Source organism: Procambarus clarkii, chromosome 21 (genome assembly GCF_040958095.1).
Source record: "Procambarus clarkii isolate CNS0578487 chromosome 21, FALCON_Pclarkii_2.0, whole genome shotgun sequence".
In the NCBI taxonomy this organism is placed as follows: domain Eukaryota; kingdom Metazoa; phylum Arthropoda; class Malacostraca; order Decapoda; family Cambaridae; genus Procambarus; species Procambarus clarkii.
The window spans coordinates 28401562-28424061 of record NC_091170.1 but is presented as its reverse complement, the minus strand read 5'-3'; the positions used below and the strand labels follow the sequence as shown (position 1 = coordinate 28424061).

The following is a 22500-nucleotide window of genomic DNA, read 5'->3' as shown; positions in this document are numbered from 1 at the left end:
TGAGACTGGCTTCCTATACATTTCAAAGCCTTGCTGTCCTAACTTTGCTTTATTTACCCTAACCATTCCTAACTTTATCTAAACTAAAGATATACACAGTTTTAACAATTAAAAGATGAGTTACGAACGACTCGCTTGTTTGCGATTTGACCGTACCCTATCGCTGATCACCGTACGAATCAATATATGTTCCAAACGACTAAACTGTCATGCTTTAAACCAACACACGAACCAATTTGTGCGTTGACGCTGCGTGGGAGAGGCTGCTGCTTCGATAAACACGATCCCATTCGCGATGCACTTAGGACGCTTCTATTGAAAATTAATGAACCAAAAACCTCTAAAGTTCCTTGCGCTGAAGGCATAAGTTTGGGCTATGGGGCGAAGAGGAGCTCCATGAGTTACACCTTGAAGGTAAACCAACATTGTGTACAAGGCCTTGCCCTTGGTTGAGAGCTATTTGAGGTATTCCTTCAGCCAGTCCTCTCGAGCTGTCACATAAATAATATATTAAATGGCCCGAACCAAACCTAACCGAGATCCCACGAAAAGAAAATGAGACATGACGTCAATTTAGCGACTCGTTTATAGTACATCACATTTTGGGTCGATGGGGATTTAGACGTCAAATGCGATGCACAATTCGAGAGGGCACGAATCGTCCACTCTTTTAGATTTTTAAGGACCTTTCATTGTTTGGTCCTCGTAAACAACGCCTCGAATATGACTGTATTAATGACCCACAGAAGCCTAAGTACAGGGTTTTCTGTAACCAAACTGACTACTTAACACCAGGTATAAAGTCATGGGAGTTAAGCTGAGAAAGACATGTGATGCGAAGAAAATCTATGAATACATTAAATACTGAGTAAAGATCTATTCCGTCGTGATCACTCGCTTTAGGAACACACACCACGGCACAGTAGCTGGGTAAATACAGAACTCACTGTACACAGTTATACACAGGATCTGAGTGTGTATAGCAGCCACTCGCTACACATGGCAGGACAGGAGCTGGGATGAATATAAAAGTCACTGTCTCTCTCGTAATTAACCATAAGTTATCGCTATGAATTGTGAACTAATTTAAATATGCAGACAGTAAGTCACAATTTAAATATGATCGTTTGCCAAATATAACTTCATGAAGTTAGGTTTTATATATTTTTATGTGTTGGTCTGTTCCGTTGAGTAGGTCTGTCCCCCTTCTGTAGATCTGTCCCGTTCGTACCTCGTGCGAAATCTAGAACTTCAGGATTTGCTAATTCGTAAGCCTTGTGAAATGTTTTGTGCTCGGTTTTCCTTTTCCATTGTCATTCTCCCGTGTTTTGTTCTTCAAATGCTTAGGATTCATTCTTAATCTATCTTCACATTCCAGCTTTTATTCTTAATATCCCAGCTCTGAGTCTATCCTAATATCCAAGCTCTTAGTCTACCCTATTTCCCCAACTCCTTATGTATCAACAGATCCGAGCTCTTCATCTATCATAATATCCCAGCCGGCCAGCTCTTAGTCTGTCCTTCAATCCCAGCTCCTAGCCTAACCTCATATCCCAGCTCTCATTTTATACTCGTGTATCTGGTCTAAGACTATGAAACAGTCTTCTAAGACTATCATAATAGAGGCAGTATTTTACAATAAGTCTCTCAAATATATCTTAAGAAGCTTGCTAGGTGGAAGGGAAACCAAGAGACATAGAAACTTGTAGATTTGATATAAATATGAGCTGTTTGGTTTACGAGATGAATTGAGGAAAGAGAAGCTTAGATTCCAATTCTATGATACCCAAATGAAAAAAATATATTTTCCCGAAACTCAAAATCCCCTTTTTTCATCTGAGGATTGCGTTTCCAGGAGCTAATTAATCTGTTTATCGTTTAAACTTTCTCTGAGAAATAGTTTTAGTGTACAGTGTAGTTTAGTTGGCGTTGTGGGAGAGTCGTAGTTCGAGTAGCGTTGAACTTTGAGTCAAATGGCCGTTTTAGCTGACTCGAAATTTTAGGTGACGAGTAATTTTCGGTGACCATTAGTTTTAGGTGACCATTAGTTTAAGGTCACCGCAAGTTTAAAGTCGCTACACGTTAAAGGTGGCCACTAGATTAAGGTCACAACTAATTTCAAATGACTTGTAGTTTTAGGTAACCAAAAGTTTTAGTTCAATTGAAATTTCATTTGAACTATATTTCCACCAGAAATGTCATTTTAATTAAGCTCAAAATTAAGTTCCATTATTCATGGTATGCAATACGCAAGGGAAAGAATTGGCAATAAAGATGACGTGTTCATTAAATTCAGATCCGGCTGACTGGTTTTTAGAATATTTAAGTCTGAAGGCCATATTCTCATATGCGATATTCTGAGGTAGGACAGTCAGAAGAGCGATATTCTGAGGTTCCATATTCGGAAGAGCGATATTCTGAGATGCCATATTCCGAAGAGCGATATTCTGAGGTGCCATATTCGGAAGAGCGATATTCTGAGATGCCATATTCCGAAGAGCGATATTCTGAGGTGCCATATTCCGAAGAGCGATATTCTGAGGTGCCATATTCCGAAGAGCGATATTCTGAGGTGCCATATTCCGAAGAGCGATATTCTGAGGTGCCATATTCCGAAGAGCGATATTCTGAGGTGCCATATTCCGAAGAGCGATATTCTGAGGTGCCATATTCCGAAGAGCGATATTCTGAGGTGCCATATTCCGAAGAGCGTTATTCTTAACAGAAATATTCTAAAGAATAATATTCTAAGGAGGAAAAAAAATATTCTGATGATCGACATTCTGAATAACGATATTCTTTGGAGCTATATTATTAAGATCATCACTCGGAAGGGAGATATTCGTAAGAGTAATATTCTTAAGAGCAATATTCATAAGAGATATATTCCTACGGGGCAAAACCGTGTTGGAACGCAAGGCAGGAACGCTCTAAGTTTTTTTTTTACCCTCTTTGGAGAGATGTAATCCACGGATCTGGAGGATTTTTCTGTGTGGGAATCTCTCAGCGCTGGAGAGGCTTACGGCATCTTAAGTGCAAAATCTTTGAAAGTATTTGACGTTGCTGTAACAATGAAAATCACAAGTCAGTGCAATTGTATTTGTTGCTGTCATTGCTGTTGTTGTTGCTGATAGTGAGAATATTGATAGTGATAAATATAAATAAAATAATATTAATAACGAAATTTAATAATAATAAAATAATAATTATAATAATTACAAAATATAACAGTAATAATTATAATAATAAAAATAATTATGAATTAAATAAAATTCTAATATAAATGGTTAGTAATATTTAAGAAGAAAGCTTTCTGGGAGCAGTTCAATCCATGTGACTGAATGCAGTACAGTACAGTACAGTACAGTACAGTACAGTACAGTACAGTAGAGACCTTTCGATGCAACATATATATGACTGGATTCCTACGTATTTAAAATCTAAAAAAAAAAAAACGCTTATTTAGCTTTAACAACCATTTGGGGTCAACACTATACAATCATTTCAGCAAGTTAAGATATTTGTAAATGAATTATTAATAGCACCAACTGGAATTTACAACAAATTATTTACTAATAGTTATACACTATTTACTTATAAATATGATTTATTTACAAATAGTTATGATAATGAGTCTGATGATCGTCTAATCATCGCCATAATAAACCTCACTAGCATTAGCATGATCATCACAACATCATTATTTTTACCGTTATCATTATCGTCATAATGATGGTAATATCCCCGTTAGTGACTTTCATATTGTGGAGAGGTGTCAGTCAGTGGGAAAACAGCTGTAGATAAAATTTCAAAACAAAGCCATGATCAAAATATTTTGTGAGCTGAAGAGGTTTAAACACCATATGACATTGAGGTGATACTCGACCCTACCCAGACACACAAATTTCCTGCCACATTTAGCTGCTAAAAGGAGAGTTTCACCCGTTTCCGATCCTAATATATTAGTCAATGTGTTATGAACCAAGTTTTCGTGTCTAGCTCTATCTGCAGGGTGCTGTCTAATGAATTCTCATTCAAGCATTCTCATCAATCCTGAAGCAGTCACATCAATTCTCACACGCTTCCATCAGTCACCTTGGAGAGGCTTTCCCCCGCAGGCAAGTCACTGCTAATCCTAGAGTTTTTCCTGGCGTATAGAGCTTGTCCCGACGTATAGGAGGAAGTAGCTGGCACAGGCTTCCCTCCCATCCCTCACTCCGCTCTCGAAAACCTTCTGGGATTTCCCGCATTAAGACTAGAGACAATGTTTTTTGTTTATTCACAATAGGAGTTAGATATTAGTTAGAAACCTCAGGCATCCTTCCTTGTTATGGTTGTTCATTGTACAGTCGCTAGAGCGATGGGCTCATGCTTTTACTAACCAAGTTGTAAAGGCGCAAGCCCTTTCTGCCCCCTTTCACCGCCTTCTCTTACAAAATTTATTAGGAAGCACTGACACATCTGTATGGGTCTCTCAGGAAATATTATAACGAATACTGAAAGCTCGAGGGGAATCTCGTCAAATATTTTACACTATACTACATGAAAATCACCTGGAGGGGTCTCAGTAATTGCTAATATTTAGAAAAGCATTTAACTTAGGCCTATCACCGGCGAACCTATGTCCGTTCCGTACACCCGACCATTCCCTCTAAAAGGTTGGGTGAGGCTTGCCCCAAAAGTCTGGCCTACAGCTTTGGACAGTTAAACAGACCTTCTCTGAACTTTACTACCAATGCAGTGGTGAAAATAACTTGGTTTCTGTCTCCAACGATAATTTCGCGACAATTACAATAAATATCGGAATAATTTTTCCATCGTTTCTTGTGTCTAATCTGGCAAGACGTTCCCGTGACTTAAATCCAAGAAAATGGTAGAAATAGAATAAAAACATATATTGGGATTTACGAGTTTCTCAATACCGGTATGAACTAGAATTTTTCAACATATATATGACCACTGAACTCCCATATCCAGAAATGTTGTCTATATATTTGGCGTCTCAAAACAGCAACCCGTTCTCGCAAATTCGTAAAGTCAATATTGACTTATTAACTACGTGCATAGGTGACATACTAAACATAATAGATACCCTTAAAAAGATTCATAGAAAACACCGACCTTACCTAACCTTGTTAGTATCTTAAGATAAGCATCTTATTGCTTCGTAATTACAATTATTACTTAACCTATACCTATTATAGGTTAGGTAATAATTGTAATTACGAAGCAATAAGATGCTTATCTTAACATACTAAGTAGGTTAGGTAAGGTCGGTGTTTTCTATGAATCTTTTTAAGGGTATCTATTATGTTAAGTATGTCACCTATGCACATATTTAATAAGTCAATATTGACTTATTAAATTTGCGAGAACGGGTTGCAAAACAGTCACGTGATACCTCGTAACGACAAGAAGAAGCTGCAATAAGAATTTCGCAATAGACTAATGCAGTTAAAGGAAGTCATTGCCCAGTCAGGCAAGACGAATCGTGAAATACCAGGCGGAATTGCAGCTTGGAAGATTACCAACAGAATTGGCAGCTTGGGAGAATTTCAAATGGAATGGCAACCTATATCCCCACCAGCTTGAATGGTAACCTGGAACTCTACTAGGTGGAATGGTAACTTAAAATATTACCAACTGGAATCACAACTTTGACTACTAACAACCTAAGTTATCACGTGGAATATTATCAAGTGGAATGGCAATCCGGATCACTAGCAACTGATACTGAAAGATAAGGTAATTATTGGGAGGAAGCAGCAAGACATTACTATTACATAGATCTTGGAATAAATATGAGGATAAGGATATCGGATAAGACGAAGCCAAGAAATGGTGCCTAATCAATTGGTCGGTCGGGGATTGGAACGCCGATCTGCAAGAAGCAAGACCATCATTTTATCGTACAGTCCCACAATACTGTAAGGTAATGCAGAAGAATATTGTGCCATTTATCATGTTGTAATTTAATGTAAAAATAAGTTGTTCAATTATAACAACATAACGGTAAACAAACACTTTTGCATCATATTAAAAACAAAACCACGTGAAGATTCTATATCGTCAAAACCAACAAAATTTTCTTAATTTGAGGCATGAAAAAGTACTTTCTGATCAGTAGCTTTTCTTTCCTGTGTTTTTGAAATTAATTGAACCTTTTTATATACAAATCAGCAGACTGCCAGACCTTTGGGAGGAGTGTACAGAATAGTTCGCTAATGTATGACTTCCAATCGGAGAGAGGAGTCATCAGTTTTGCTGGTCACAACAGCTGATATGTAATTTATGTTAATTGCATTGACATAGAGGTGCAGTGAAATTTGGAAGTTATAATTGCAACGTTTTATTCTTTAATTTTTGTCTGGATTCGGTAAAAGTTTTGTAATAATACTTGAAAATATATAAGGCTAGGAGAGCACTGTACTTATTATTAATTATAACACGAGGTTTACAGAATATATATATGTGTATATATATATATTTATATATATGTATATATATATATATATATATATATTTATATATATATATATATATATATACATATATATATATATATATATATATATATATATATATATATATATATATATATATATATATATATATATATATATATAGGGAATACACATTCCCTCCAATGCGTTATGTGTGGTTTCCTCCGAGGCTATGGGTCCCCCTTCTTCCAGCCAGAGGTGGTACTCCCTTCCCTATATATATATAAATATATATATATATATATATATATATATATATATATATATATATATATATATATATATATATATATATATATATATATAATTATTCCTGAGGGTGAGCTGAGGAAAGTCTATCATAAATGTATTAACTCATAGGATACAGCACAAACACACACACACATACACATTCGTACAGGGGCCTCGCGGCTGAGTGGACAGCGCTCTCGAGTCGTAGTTCTAAGGGGCTGCTTTCGATTCCCGGTCGAGATAAAAACAAATGGGCAGTTTTTTCACCTGTTACACCTGTTCACCTAGCAGTAAATAGTCACCTGAGAGTTAGGCAGCTGCTACGGACTGCAACCAGGGGAAGTGTGTGTGAGAGAGAGAAATATGTAGAACATAAGATAGAAGAAATATATGTCGGGATTCAGTACATTAGGTAACCGACTGGCAGTAAGGCTGTTCACGGTCTAACAGCTCGATTCTGCAAGCACAAATAATAATTAAAAATAATACACTCACGAACACACACTAATACCAACACGCACACGCACACTAACACGTAAACGCGTGCACACACACACACACACCCACCGCCTGCGTGGCCACCCTCATTAACGACATCGTAATGGACGTAACGACCTCGCTATGTACGTGTCTGGCGTGGACTTTATGTAGATCGTGCCGCCCGACACTGGCGGGACCTTACGACCATAACTACCCAACCAGACCATCGGACCGTCGCGCCCAGTTAAGTGCCCTGGCATTGAGTTTACTGTCGTCTTGTTTTGCGAGTCTTTAAATTGAGTCCTGAAACTCTAGATTGAACCTGAATTGTCTCGGTTAACTAAGGAAGAAATGGAACCTGTGTCTGCAATGGTAGACAAGTTCTTTGCTCATATATATATATATATATATATATATATATATATATATATATATATATATATATATATATATATATATATATATATATATATGTGTGTGGTTTCCTCCGAGGCTATGGGTCCCCCTTCTTCCAGCCAGAGGTGGTACTCCCTTCCCACACACATATGTGTGTGTGTGTGTGTGTGTGTGTGTGTGTGTGTGTGTGTGTGTGTGTGTGTGTGTGTGTGTGTGTGTGTGTGTGTGTGTCTGTGTCTGTGTGTGTGTGTGTGTGTGCTAGACTAGTGCTTTCTCGTAATAATTACATTACCTTACTCCTAAGAAGGAAGAAAATATCTGACATAGTTATACAAGTCAAGGATACATGAGTGACTCCTTGGCAATTCAAGACAATCTAGCAAAGCCATATAGTAACTTTCCAGTCAAAGATCATCGAACTCTTGCATGTTGAGGATAATGATTGGTAGCGTAGTAAGGCTCCAGGGCGTCGCACACACTCATGTTTCACACATCAGCATCACGAGTCATGAACACGCAAACTAGTCTGAAAAATCTCGGACGATTTTTGGCTGTCAGGACTGTAGAAATGTTTGGCAGGCTTTATTCAATGACACGCTAACTCTCGTTTATAAATTCCTCTCAAATGCAGGATATTACCTCTCAAGTAATGGATACAGTGCCTCTCGAACTTAGGACAGTGCCACTTAAGTGTAGATAGTGCCTTTCAAAAGGTAAAATATTGCTCCCCAAATGTAGGAAAGTGTCCCTTTAAACGACATGAAAGTATGTTGTTATTGTTGTTGTTAAAGATTCGCTACCTGGAACAAAGTTCCAAGTAGCACGGGGTATGGTGAGCCCGTGCATGAAAGTAGTTACGGCTGCGTCACCACATAACCAACTTTCCCTTACACAAATGATCGGGGTCCCACATTATTAATTTGCGAAAGAAGTCCACTTCTCCTTCCCACCTCCTTTACCCCCAAAAAAGAAAATAAATCAAGGACACTTAATGAGCTTCGTGCAACATCTGCATGCCGGCTCTTACCTCGGTTCGAGGCCACCATCTCCGCAAGGGATCTCCAAGTTGTTACATTTCCTTCAAGGATCCCGATATCGATTTGGCGTAAATTTAAGGACGGTGCTTCCAGCAACCTCCCACTCAGCAGTGCGACACGAGGTAATTAGAGATTTAGGATACGTCATGAAATATCTTGTTTGGTTTGGAAGAATTAGTTGACATTTAGTAAAATTACAAAATTTTAAGCACATTGTATTGTGGAAAAAAGAACATACAGAAATTGATGTACATACATTACATGCCAGTATACACGAAACAAAAACGCACAATTACATATATAATTGTACTACTTGAGTATTCATTTGAGACAGAGTATACCACATGTCATATATAAAAAAAGGCTCTGGAAGAACGCCCATTAAATAACTGGGAATTATAAAGACGTAATTTCCATACAACAATGTAGCCTTCCATCGTTCATGTAGGTCCATGGAGATTCGAAAACGACTTCAGTATAAGAAGAGGTTTGCTTCAAGCGTAGGTTAGACATATAGGTGAGCCAGATTTTGTATATGTAAATGAAAGCGGGCTCGTATAGGCCAATAGCCCTTCAGCAGTTTCCTTTCTCCTGTTGTTGATGTATAATATAGCTTGCTTTTTGGGCCAGTTATTAACAGTGATTGTAATCAATGATTCATGTGAGAAAAGTTGACCGGTTGTTAAAAATGTTAATAAAAGCGAAGCCAAAATTTGTGATTCCGTGTGGTGGGCTCGCGCCAATATATTTTTTTTGGGGTGTGGGGGGGGGGATTGGGGGGTTCGGTGATTCGTCGGGAACTCTTAAAGGAATAATCGCTGGACCGCCAGTGTGTTTATTGCAGGTACCTGGGTTGAGCCTGTCTCGTATCATTCCTCTTCCTGTGTTCCTTGTTCCTCTTCTTAGTCCCACTATGTTGGGCTACATCTCTATCACACCATGTACCATCTCTCTGTCTCTCTCTATCTCCATCTTGTACCACATTTTTCTCTTCCCTAGTATGTTTTTCCACACTTTTCTCTCACAGAATGTTGCTTCATACCTCTATCTCACTCTGTTATTCCACATCCCTCTCATCATGTTTCACGCATCTCTCGCTATGTGGCTGCACACATCTCTTACCATGTCATTCCACTCCTTTTCCATACCCTGTTATTTTACAGCACCACCACTCTTTTTCACCTTGCTGTTTCATCTCCTCCCCTTTCTCTCTCTCTCTCTCTCTCTCTCTCTCTCTCTCTCTCTCTCTCTCTCTCTCTCTCTCTCTCTCTCTCTCTCTCTCTCTCTTTCTTTTTTTCTCTCTCTCTCTTTCTTTTTCTCTCACTCCCCTCATCATCCACTTGCCATCTACTTCAATCATCCGCTCTTTCCCTCAATCATCCACACTTCCTTCCTTTCTCCGCTGCACACCCCGCGACTCTCATCATCAGCCGCCTACGTCACTACACAGCTCGATTCACCGCTCTCATATCTCATTAGGTAACTCCGCTACCCACCCACCCCCTCTCTCCCTAACATGTCCCTTCTGATATCGTTCCTATTTTTTTCCCCAAATTTCCCCCTCTCAGACACTCTACCATGTCATTCATCAAGACTCACTCCTCCCACCAGAGTCGGGGTTGCCCGGAAGCACGAAATATGAACGTGTCTATCCCTTCTATCCTTTCTATCCCTTCTCTTTCTCCCGTCACGCCACGGCTGGGGTTTGCCTGTCGGCGGGGAACACCTGCCGGCAACGGATAGACTTATCAAGCCACTTCACCAGTGAGGTAAAACTCTTCGTGTCGGTACAAAACATTTTTCCAGTCGTTTAAATTTAATGACTTGGATTAATTTTTTTTCTTATACGTGTTTTGGTCAGAATGTAAATTATCATTGGGTTTGGCCAGTAACTTGTTGGGTAATCACGCGTATATATAGCTTCGCCCTTGGGTTGATGGGGATTGAGAATCCAATTACAAGCGTCCTATTTCCAACCTTAAAAAAACGTGTTTTCTCTCTCTCTCTCTAATATACATATATATATATATATATATATATATATATATATATATATATATATATATATATATATATATATATATATATATATATATATATATATATTTAAAATTGGGATATTAAATTTTTAAATGAAAGAATAAACAAACAAAAACAATTGCTGAAATTATTATCTATGGAAATTCAATCCGGGAATTGTAAGGCAATAACAATTAAAAAAATAAGGAAAACATAAGAACAATTTAAAGGATAGAATTATAAAAGACCATAAGACCCCAGCCAACTACTTACGGAAGACAAACTAGCGAGCAAACAAGGAAGTGAAGGACCCTCATTTGTTCAACTTGGGTCGCAGTCTGGTAATGTGAATCGATTCTAAAATATTATGTTTCGTTGTTATAGCCCAGTGGAAACAATATCGAAGAGTGTCCTTGGTTCCATGTTGACTCGGCGGTAATTCAACGTTGATTCGACGTTGAATTGGCATTGATCTTTGATATAATGCCCACTGGGTAGAAGAGTAAATCGGTACAGTAACATCGCTATGAGTGAAAGGATAAGCGGAGAGATGTTGATTATAGTACGGCAGATAAAAAATGTCGCTTGATCGTGAGTACTTTTGAACATATTTGAAATAATATGCAGTTTCTTTTAACAAAAATGTTTTATTTCATCTATTTCTGATACGCCTATAATTACTAATGTTTTAAAATAAAGAGCAACAAATCTCAAATATACACTTTCATGTCTGTATCTAAGAACCAACTTTCAGGTACAAGGAATCAGCCGTGTGAGGAGATACAGAATGACTATTGTGTCCTTATGTACTGTTTCCTGGGATGAAGTTGTTACATATAGCTGGTTATTGCTCCCAACTATAGTCAAGACCTTGTCACCACTACCCTTCTCTTCCCATTCTATAACCAACCTCTGCTCACGACTACTATCCTTCAATAACAGAAGCACCTCTCACCCTCAACAGAGTCCTGTGGCCCCACAGTACATCTTCTGGTACCACAACTCGCGCATGATCAACTACGACAGGGAGAGAGGCGGAGTAAACGTCCACATCGACACTGGGCCCAGGGTTCGATCCCAGCTCAGCGTCAGCAACGCCAGGTCGTCTGACTCTGGGAATTACACCTGCGCCGCCGCCAATACCGAGTCAGCCTCCATTACTGTGTATATTACAGAAGGTAGGTGGGCATTTCCTCAGTAACTACGCCAATCTGGCTCTTGCTACATCCATATTCCTCTCTACCTGCTCGCTATTGTTGCTTGCTCTCCCTACAACTTCCTCTGCTAATTATGGTTACTTGTTTACCTGCTTGATTATCATCTGATCTGGTTGTTTGTTGTGTCTGATATTCACCGGTTTCTCTACTAGTTTTGTTGTCACATTTCACCTTGGACTCTGGTTTTCCCGTCTATATCCCTGCTTGGACCTCTTCCTGAATCGCTTGTCTCCTTACCCTTCTACTCACCAGATTTCTTACCAGATTATATACTCTATTATCTGTCTGTTATTATATGTTCCAGATTCATATTGTATTTCAACAATACTAGTTGACTCATTATGGAATAATACATTTGGTTCAGGAGAAAGATATCTGTTTTAGTCTCGATATTTTCCCAGAGTTGAGAAATTAAAATTTAAGATCTCTCCTTCTTTTTATCCCAATGGAGCAGATAACAAGATCGCAGCCATCCATACCCAAGCGGTGGATGGTGCCGTGTCCCTCCGTGGCTCCTTGGCACTGCTAGGGGGCCTCCTCGTCTTCACCCAGCTCCACGCCTGCGACTGTGTGTTCCTGCGTGGTTCCGTGGCTCTGCTAGAGATCGTCGTCATCCTCACACATCTCGCCTTCCAATGAGCCCTTCCCTGGCTGTCATCCTGAGAGCTTCACCTTCGCCTGTCACCCACCGCTGCCTTCAAGGGCCGAACTAAGGTCAGCTGACCCCATCGCTAGAAGTCACCCCCCTCTAAGGTCCGAATTATGGTCAACTGAGCCACATCGCAAGAAATCGTGGCTTAAGTTACGAGACGAACTATCAGCTGACCTTCATCCCTAAGAAATAGCGGGTGGATGGTCCGAACCAGGTTTACCTGAACCCATTCGTTCGATGTCGCAGCTTTCTGACAAGATATACAATTCTGTCGTCATGACTCGAGTTTGGACTTCAATCGTTGTGAAAACGAGACCTCGGTCTTCTCCAAAGAGGCAATTACACTTTGACACCTCAAAATAATTTTACATTTAGGGAGTATTTAACGCGACGATCCCAGCTGAACGAGTAATTCAAAGCCTCGATCACCAATGATTGGGTAATTAAAAGCCTTAAATAATTATTGCTGAGGTAATCATGAGCCTCTGTTGCTAATGATGGGGGATAATAAGACTCTCGATCTTCTTTGATGGTATACCTTAAAGCCTAAATTGTCACTGATTGGACAATTTGCCATCCTCGTACCAATTTTGACCTACACAATTAAATTTACACGTTTCATAATAAAGTGGTCAAAGGCTAAACAAAATTTCGACATGAAGCTAAATTGCGTAAAACTGAAGACACGATTAATTTCTTGAGTTAACGTTGCAACGATTACACACTATTTTACCACAAATCATATACGTCAGAATGTTTATCCGAATAAAACAACCAGCCTCTAAGGACTACAAGTCATCGAGACACACACTGCAAATTACGCTCGAGATGAACATTCACACCCGAGTAGTCTACATCCCACAGTGAATCACAGAGACGAACGCCTCGACAAAATACAACGCTCTACACTATCAAACTTGGACCACGGAAGCCAAAAAATAAGCACAGTATCTGAGACAACAAATTTCCAGGAAGGAAAAATAAAACAGGAACCATAAAAAAACGACAGTTACAAAACATTTTCCTCGCCCAAAATAGGGTGACGGAGGGTGACAAAAACTTTCTCAGCTTTCTCAGTTTGTTGATATACCGGACTGAAAATGTGAATGATCAATATAGCATGTGAAGCTTACGTGTGCAGCTTGTGGTTCAAGGTCCTTGAAATCCAGCTTGAAAAACAGATCGATCCTTAATATATTATGTCGAGTGATTTAGGCCGTAAACCACAAAACGTTTGTTAAACGTCAAAAAGTGACAAGACGGTCGAGGAAAACGAACTCAGAGTGAGGGGAAAGAGAGTGACAAGTAGAAGGAACTACAGACTAATGGACCGAGGTGAGTGATCCAATCTTACTTCAGTGATAAAAATGACAAAAATCATGAGTAATAACTAGAAAAAAAGAGTGTGAACAGACTGGTTGTAATAAGTAAACAAATGCATCTTTTTAATAAAGGAACCATATACATGCATGTGATTGCTTATAAACAATGGTGCAGAGGACAAAAACGTCTCACTTAACCTAAGACTTTTACCTGCTCTCTACACTGATACAAAAATAACCAGATATGTATGTACTCAGAAAATATGAACAATAGTATTCAACAGTGAAGATGGTGAGGCAAATAGTGGAGTAGTGAGAGGAGAGGGGGGGGGGGGGGGGAAAGAGGGGCCGAAGAGTCTCGCGTACTGCCTCACAGGCCCAGAACACCTCTCTTGTGAGAGGTGTTGGGAACATCTGTCTTGTGAGAGGTGTGGAAACACCTGTCTTCTTCCTGTATTCTCCGTCTTGGCGTGTGAGTCTTTCTCCAGAGTTGACCGGCCATGGTGAACTGCAAGTGGTGCGGTGCACTGATGTAGCTACAAAAGTTCATTCTTGTGAGATATTTGAGTGTTCTTGAGTGCGCGGTGAGTGCGTGAATGTATGTTGTGTATCCTTGGGTGCGTGAGCGTGGCGAAATTTTATGTGTCATTGAGTGCGTGATCTGATTGATTATGGTGTGTCCTCGAGTACTCGTGCGTATTCGATTATAGTGTTTCCTGGAAAGGAAGGTAATTTTCAGAGGAAAACGCCAAGCCATTACGACTATATAGCACTGGGAAGATGTCAGGATAAGGATTTGGGATGGGATGGGGGGGAAGGAATGGTGCCCAACCACTTGGACGGTCGGGGATTGAACGTTGACCTGCATGAAGCGAGACCGTCGCTGTACCGTCCAGCCCAAATGGTTGTTCCCTGGTGTGTGCGTGCATACGTGCGGGATTATAGTATGTTTTAGAACGCATGGGCAAATATAACATATGCGTGTGGGTCCAAAGCTCTCCGTTTGTAGCTGAACATAATTATTTTTTTTGGGTTACCAAATACTGAAGACAGTCCTGAATAAATGAAGAAAAGCGACTGAGAAAAAAATGAGAAAAGTGTACAAGATAATCATCCAAAAAACACGTGAGTTTCAGGGGCCAACGAGCCATGAAAAATAACGGAGAATGATCAAAAGAACTTAGACAATTATGAACGATTATTGACATCCTGAACATGAATGTGAAAATGACAGCGAAGTGTCTTGACTTAGAGAAAGATTTGAGAAAAACGGTAGGAATAGAACGAATTTTCTATAGAAATTAAAATAATTATTAGTAATCCCCTGGAAATACAGGCAAGACAATGGATAGTCGAGATGTAGGGAATAGACAAGACAGAGAATAGTGACGCCTGGGGAGGGGGGGGGGGAGGGAATACGGAACAAAATGAATAGTCAAAATTTGGGGAATAGGCAAGGAGTGAATAGTCAATATCTAGCAAATTGGCAAGACAGAGAAGAGTCAAGTCCTGGGGAATAGGCAAAAGGTGATATAACCAAGACGTGGTGGATAGGCATGAAGTATAGGTCAAACTTGCTGTAACTGGCATAACTAATTGGCAGGCAAATGAGAATAGGCCAAACATGCTTGGCAAGACATGGCTATAGTCATTAATGATAAATAGGCATAATTGGTTGAATAACCAACTAAAAGGAAATAGGTATGTGATGAATAGGTAAAAAAATATATTCACACAATGAAAAGTAAATGTAAAAATGCTCGTAACAGCAACAAGTCATCATGCGTATTTATTGTAATACTGTGACGTACAAGTAATACTGTGACGTACCGGTAATATTTTGACGTACCGGTAATATTTTGACGAACCGGTAATACTTTACACACGTAGTATTGTGACATACCGGTAAATTTGTGACGTAGTTATATTCTGACGTACTGGTAAACCGCCGACTCTCCCCAGTGACGTGGAATTGGACGACATGAACTCGTGATAATAGACAGTGAATAGACGGCGCGTCACACGCGTCACGTTGCCGGTGGAATCCCATGACAAATTGAAACTAATAACAGAACAGCCAGCAGGAAATAGAAAGCATTTGTACAACCGAAATAGACAAATACAATCCATCACGCAGGGTTTTATTTCTAGTAGGTTATAAAGCCACCGAATTAGTACATATATTCGTTTTGTTTTAAGTTCTATGTTCGGAATAACGCAATGTAGGGAGAACCCAAAATTCTGCAGGACATCGATAAAACTAAGAGTTTTTCTTGTTTATTGTGTGAATGTGTCTGCGTGGCATCTTTGTATCAAGATAGTAGGCTGGTAGACTTTAGTTCTATCATTCTCTGAAGTGTTGATGAAGTCTATTAACCAAGCAGCAAGTATACTGTATCCTGAATAGAGATCAGGATTACAGTGACCTCTCGGTGCATGTATATATATATATATATATATATATATATATATATATATATATATATATATATATATATATATATATATATATATATATATATATATATGTCGTACCTAGTAGCCAGAACGCACTTTTCAGCCTACTATGCAAGGCCCAGTTTGCCTAATAAGCCAAGTTTTCATGAATTAATATATTTTCTCTAATTTTTTTATTATGAAATGATAAAGCTACCCATTTCATTATGTATGAGGTCAATTTTTTTTTATTGTAGTTAAAATTAATGTAGATATATGACCGAACCTAACCAACCCTACCTAACCTAACCTAACCTATCTTTATAGGTTAGGTTAGGTTAGGCAGCCGAAAAAGTTAGGTTAGGTTAGGTTAGGTAGGTTAGGTAGTCGAAAAACAATTATTTCAAGAAAACTTGGCTTATTAGGCAAATCGGGCCTTGCATAGTAGGCTGAGAAGTGCGTTCTGGCTACTAGGTACGACATATATATATATATATATATATATATATATATATATATATATATATATATATATATATAAAGAGTGGGATTTATCTTTCGGTACATATTGGTACCCACTCTATGTACATTCGGTACATAGAGTGGGGTTTAACTCTCGGTGTATATATGCCAAGAGGCCTTCGAGTAGTCAGGTGCAGAAATGATTTACAGGGGCTGCCCCTGACAGCGGTTGATTGTTCAATAAATTACTGAACTATATGTTTAACAGGTCTCTAACCCTGTCCATGGGGGACAGAAGAAAATGTATACATGCTAGTTAGCATTGTAAATGTATGGCCACGTCTGTGGTAGAAAAAAAAATGGACGGCAGCATTGACGAAGAGGGTTGACAGTGGTCAGCCCCAGTACTGATAGAGGGGCTTGACAGTAGCTAATGTTGATATATTGAACACAGGAGAGACAACACTGGCACCCGCAAGCGCTAATTGAACAGGGGTAAAAGGATTAATGAATAAAGGGGGATGAAGAGTAGAGGAAAATAATGAGAAAGGAAATAGGGCAGAGGAGCAAAATAACGAGAACGAAACAGTAGGGGAGAATAATGAGAAAATTTAGCATCTCACGATAATAATTAGATCAAAGACCTCTATAGGAAATTAATATAGGTCACTAATAACAGAAAATCCCATAACAACAAAGCGTGTGACAAAGAATATACAAGAATACATATACGAAGAGAAACATGAAACTATATACGATCACAAGAAATGTCACAAACAGAATAACATTTTGTTACGTTTAAAGTTCCGGTGAACCATACACAAATTGTGAAGTAACAAATGTATTCGTTATACATTATTATTAATCAAGAGCAGCGATGGATAATTACCATAAATGATGTATAACATGAGTGATAACTCACGCTGCTGATGGATAACTAAGAACGTTTATGGTTACTAACAACGCTTATGGTTACTAACAACGCTTGTGGTTACTAACAACGCTTATGGTTACTAACAACGCTTGTGGTTACTAACAACGCTTGTGGTTACTAACAACGCTTGTGGTTACTAACAACGCTTGTGGTTACTAACAACGCTTGTGGTTACTAACAACGCTTGCGGTTACTAACAACGCTTATGGTAACTAACAATTCTGAAGGATAACTTCCAGTGCTGATAGATTATTTGCAAGTTCAGATTGATATTTACCAGCAATGATAGAGAGCACCGTTGATTTATAGTTAAAACATAGTTGAATACCTAAAACGTTGATAGCTAACAACATCATTAGCATTACTAGATAATCAACAGCGTTGATAGATAACTAACAGTAGTGATAGATAATTAGCAGCGTTGATGGATAATTAATTTGGTAATTTATGTAAAATTTAAAAAAACAAATTAAAATTAAACAAATTTAAAAACCTTCAAACATGATAAAGAGTTATACTAGAAAATCATGGAATAATTCAGAAGAATTATTTGTAATCAGTTATTGAAACGAGTAACGAAAATTGCAATAGCGGGTAGGAGCAACACTTGAGAAAGCCGAATATACGAGAGGTAAACAAAATGCCGAATAAAAAAGGTGAATAAGAGAATTGTGAACACCTAAAAAAAGGTTGGTGGAAAGAAATGGGAAACAAAGATAGGAGTTGAGACTAAAGTGTATTGAATGTCCCAGGTTTCACTAGAAACAAAATGACCATTGAGAATGTATACACGACTGACAGGATGGAAAAAGAATAGTTATGATTGTCAATGGCTAGAGAATATAGCAACAAAATATAATAAATAGAAAGTGGCAGAAGACGAAAAGTAATATCCAGCCACGAGATCCGGTTACAATTACGTCCGGTTAATCCGTAGTCCGGTTAGGGAGAGGTCCGGTTACTGCGATGTTCGGCCACCAAATGTTTCGGCCACTACAGGATCTGTCTACATCATTGCTATATCCACAATGTTTTTTATTGCTGTCAGAGCGACTGAACAAACTAGAACGAGGTCATTGTATATTTACTGTCCATTCTCGTTTTACGACTGTCTGTATAAATGATTTGGGTGTGTACTCACCTATTTGTACCTGCAAGATCAAGCTCTAGCTCTTGGAATCCGCTTTTCCAGCCGATAGTTGTCTAATGCATCAACGTCTGGACTATTTCCCAATCATACCTGCTGTTAAATATATAAAATGAGTTTGCCTCTACAACCTGCTGCTTCATTTTGTTTTTTAAATTTATATTTGAATAAATCACTTAAGGTTTTTGACAGAAACATCGCATCATCACCTTTAGTTTGTATATAGCAAAAACAAATTGGCATATACGAGCGGTGGCTAGACAATGCCACCTCTCGTATATTAAACTAGATACACGTTTCTAGTTTAATTCTTAAACTAGATACACGTTATGTGTATCTAGTTTGTATACGTTAAATGTCTCAATTTTCTGTATTTCTCGTGGTTCACTTTACGCATTTACTAGTTTTTATTAAAGATTAAGTTACTGAGTGAGTACTTAACTAAATGAGTATTTGGCTAGTACTTGAGAACAACTTGAATTATTACTTATGTATCAGATTGAGCACTTAAGGGACTGAATAGGAACTTACTCATCCACCAATAGCGCTGAGTCTTGGTTGACTTACTGACAGCTAGAGAGATGATTGGCAGTAACGTGACCCAAAGGTAGAAAACATGAGAATTATTTAACGAGTGTCTGGCTGTTTTGTAATAATGCAGAAGCAATAAATCTCATAACTCGTATGAATGGGAATATGCACAGTATGTCCTATATAAAAGTAAGATGTGCGTGACCCATTTCTAAACAACTGGCATTATGGTAAAAATTTAATAGAGCAATAAAAATTATGTTAAGTGGCATGAATGGAAGTATGAAGCGTGTTTGTTTGCTTTGCGGACACGATGTATTTGATTCGTAATTGATGATTGGTGCAATAGTTCTGTGTTTCGTTATTGATGAGGACTGAAGTAATAATATACTTGAATTGTTTTTTATGAAGACTGGTGGGAAATTATGTTGACATTATCTGTCATTAACGCAACTGATACACACACACACATTATATATATATATATATATATATATATATATATATATATATATATATATATATATATATATATATATATATATATATATATATATATATATATATGTGTGTGTGTGTGTGTGTGTGTGTGTGTGTGTGTGTGTGTGTGTGTGTGTGTGTGTGTGTGAGAAAGCTGCATGAACGCGCAAGCCATAGATCACTAAGAACTCTTTGACCCGGCCAGGATTTGAACCCATACGGTCCAGGATCACCCCTAAACGTACACAGTACCGTGACCACCGCACCAATGATCGTCTATAAGGATTGGTCAGTCCTGGTGCCTATTAACTAAGCTCCCTGACTGATCAACCCCCGACGACACTCATGGATCCATTTGGGTACAATTTTTTATCAAATTCTGGCGCATGCACGGACCCCACTGAGTTTAACATGTGTGAGAAAGCTGCATCACTGAGAAGACTGACCAATCCTTATAGACGATCATTGGTGCGGTAGTCACGGACGGTACTGTGTACGTTTAGGGGTGATCCTGGACGGCATGGGTTCGAATCCTGGCCGGGTCAAAGAGTTCTTAGTGATATATATATATATATATATATATATATATATATATATATATATATATATATATATATATATATATATATATATATATATATTTATATATATATATATATATATATATATATATATATATATATATATATATATATATATATATATATATATATATATATATATATTCCACCTAATTGTATATCTTGGTAATTATTATCAGGAGAAATCCTTCAGAAGAGCAGCATTATATAAACAAAATGTGGTATAACATGTCAATGTTTCTTGTAAATGGGAAAAGTATATATACTTATGTTGTTGCCTTATTATTCTCACCTCTCCAGAGTTACAATAAAGAGTGATTCGATGTTTACTTTTGTTCGATGATAAAATTTTTGATAATAGACGCTTTAATTGTTAAAGGAAAGATAATGAAAGGTAATGAGCATCCAACAGGTCGTTCTACACTTCATTACAAAAACACCGATTGTGTTCATGCCCGAGAACCTTAAAACTGAGTTAGGTCTACATTGGAGCTTATTTACCTGAATGCTGAACATGTGTGTGTGTGTGTGTGTGTGTGTGTGTGTGTGTGTGTGTGTGTGTGTGTGTGATTGTGTGTGTACTCACCTAGTTCTACTTGAGGGGGTTGAGGTTCGGCCCTTTATCTCAGACCAAAGCGCGCTCGCACGCGCGTGTGTGTCTCTGAATGTGTATACAGTGTGTGTGTGGTTGAGTGTTCTCTGTCACAAACAGGATGAGAGGGTATGCACACATTAAGAAACAAACACGAGAGAGAAATACTTTTGGAGTATATTACTTCGTCCGGTGTGATCAGTTCGCATAGCCATTGTGTTACATTTGTACACTATAAGGCACGTATAGGAGCCAGGTGTACCGAGGCGAGTTGCACGATACTTAGCGTGCAGATCTGATACTGAATCAACCCAAATAATGGCAGGCGGAAATCTCCACAATACTGACAGGGTCCCACTGGTGGCGTCGTCAGGACATTAACCTGACGCAGCTGTCTCTTTCTTACTGTTACATAGCACGACGATTCTTATGCAGTAGGATTTTTTAAGATTTTAGGTTATCCTTGTATCCTTATATGGGTATAAACCAAGGCTTATGGAAGGATAATGAATAATTACATCCTCCATGAGTCTACACGGGGTTCAAATGTCCTTCGCCTAGAGTCAGACCTTCTAGGAGGGAGTACTTGAAATATAATAACAAAAACATTAACTTTCATGCTGAGAACTTTGCTGTTTTCTAGTTAATGAATTGTGATACATAATCTTTTTTTGTGAATTATTGGTAGAAATTGTTCCACAAAATTCCTGCAGTGAATGTTACAATGTTTTGCACATAAAGTGATAGTGGAATGACCTTACCTCCTCTCGCTGAGACAAATGTAAAGAAAATGTAATAGAAATATATATATATATATATATATATATATATATATATATATATATATATATATATATATATATATATATATATATATATATAAAGAATTCCAGTGTATGCGCCCGTGTACATATATTTTCCTAGGGCAATGGCACGCTCAAAGTCACGTATAATGTCTCTGTATTTTGCATATTTTATCATGGGTTCTCCTTTGGGGGAGAGAGCGGAGGTCCGCCTCCCACTTGCCAAGGCGTTATGTGTGTGGACTCCTTATTGTAGATTCCTCTTAATGCATTCAGTTACTTTTTGCCTTGCCGTTCTACGAAGAGGGAAAAGCAACAAACTCCTAAAAAAGTTCTTCGAAATTATTTATATTTGGGTTTTCTAAGAATGTATTGGTTTTGAATTAGACATTTAAAGGCTTAGAATTAAGTTTGATGATGTTTATTTGTCTATGTAATATTAAGACGCTGTTTACGAGGAGAATTAATGTGGTGTTCCATATATAAATCATTCAAACGGCTTTTTAGGAAGATTTTCTACCTAGAGAGCAAGTTTCATGTCTCGGAAGTATTTCATGCAATTGGCTACCAGTTCATTTCCTTCTATATCACTCTTCATATTTCTTTCCCAGGATTCATACTTTATTGTTTGTAAATTGTTATTTTTGTAAAATATATTGTGTCATAAAGATATTGCC

General features: G+C 38.2%; 1 protein-coding gene and 1 long non-coding RNA gene across 2 annotated transcripts in view; one reads left to right on the top strand and one right to left on the bottom strand.

Moving 5' to 3' along the window:
• Nucleotides 1-15555, top strand: part of LOC138366974 (uncharacterized) — a 66569-nt gene extending 51014 nt beyond the window's left edge. Inside the window, exons 9-10 of the mRNA XM_069328382.1 lie at nucleotides 11631-11844; nucleotides 12338-15555. Of these exons, the coding sequence (XP_069184483.1) occupies nucleotides 11631-11844; nucleotides 12338-12522 (399 nt within the window). The 3' untranslated portion in view covers nucleotides 12523-15555. The remainder of the gene's footprint in view (nucleotides 1-11630; nucleotides 11845-12337) is intronic.
• Nucleotides 1-20401, bottom strand: part of LOC138366939 (uncharacterized) — a 108185-nt gene extending 87784 nt beyond the window's left edge. Inside the window, exon 1 of the long non-coding RNA XR_011229260.1 lies at nucleotides 20109-20401. This is a non-coding gene — a long non-coding RNA (uncharacterized lncRNA). The remainder of the gene's footprint in view (nucleotides 1-20108) is intronic.
• Between the last annotated feature and the right edge of the window lie 2099 nt (nucleotides 20402-22500).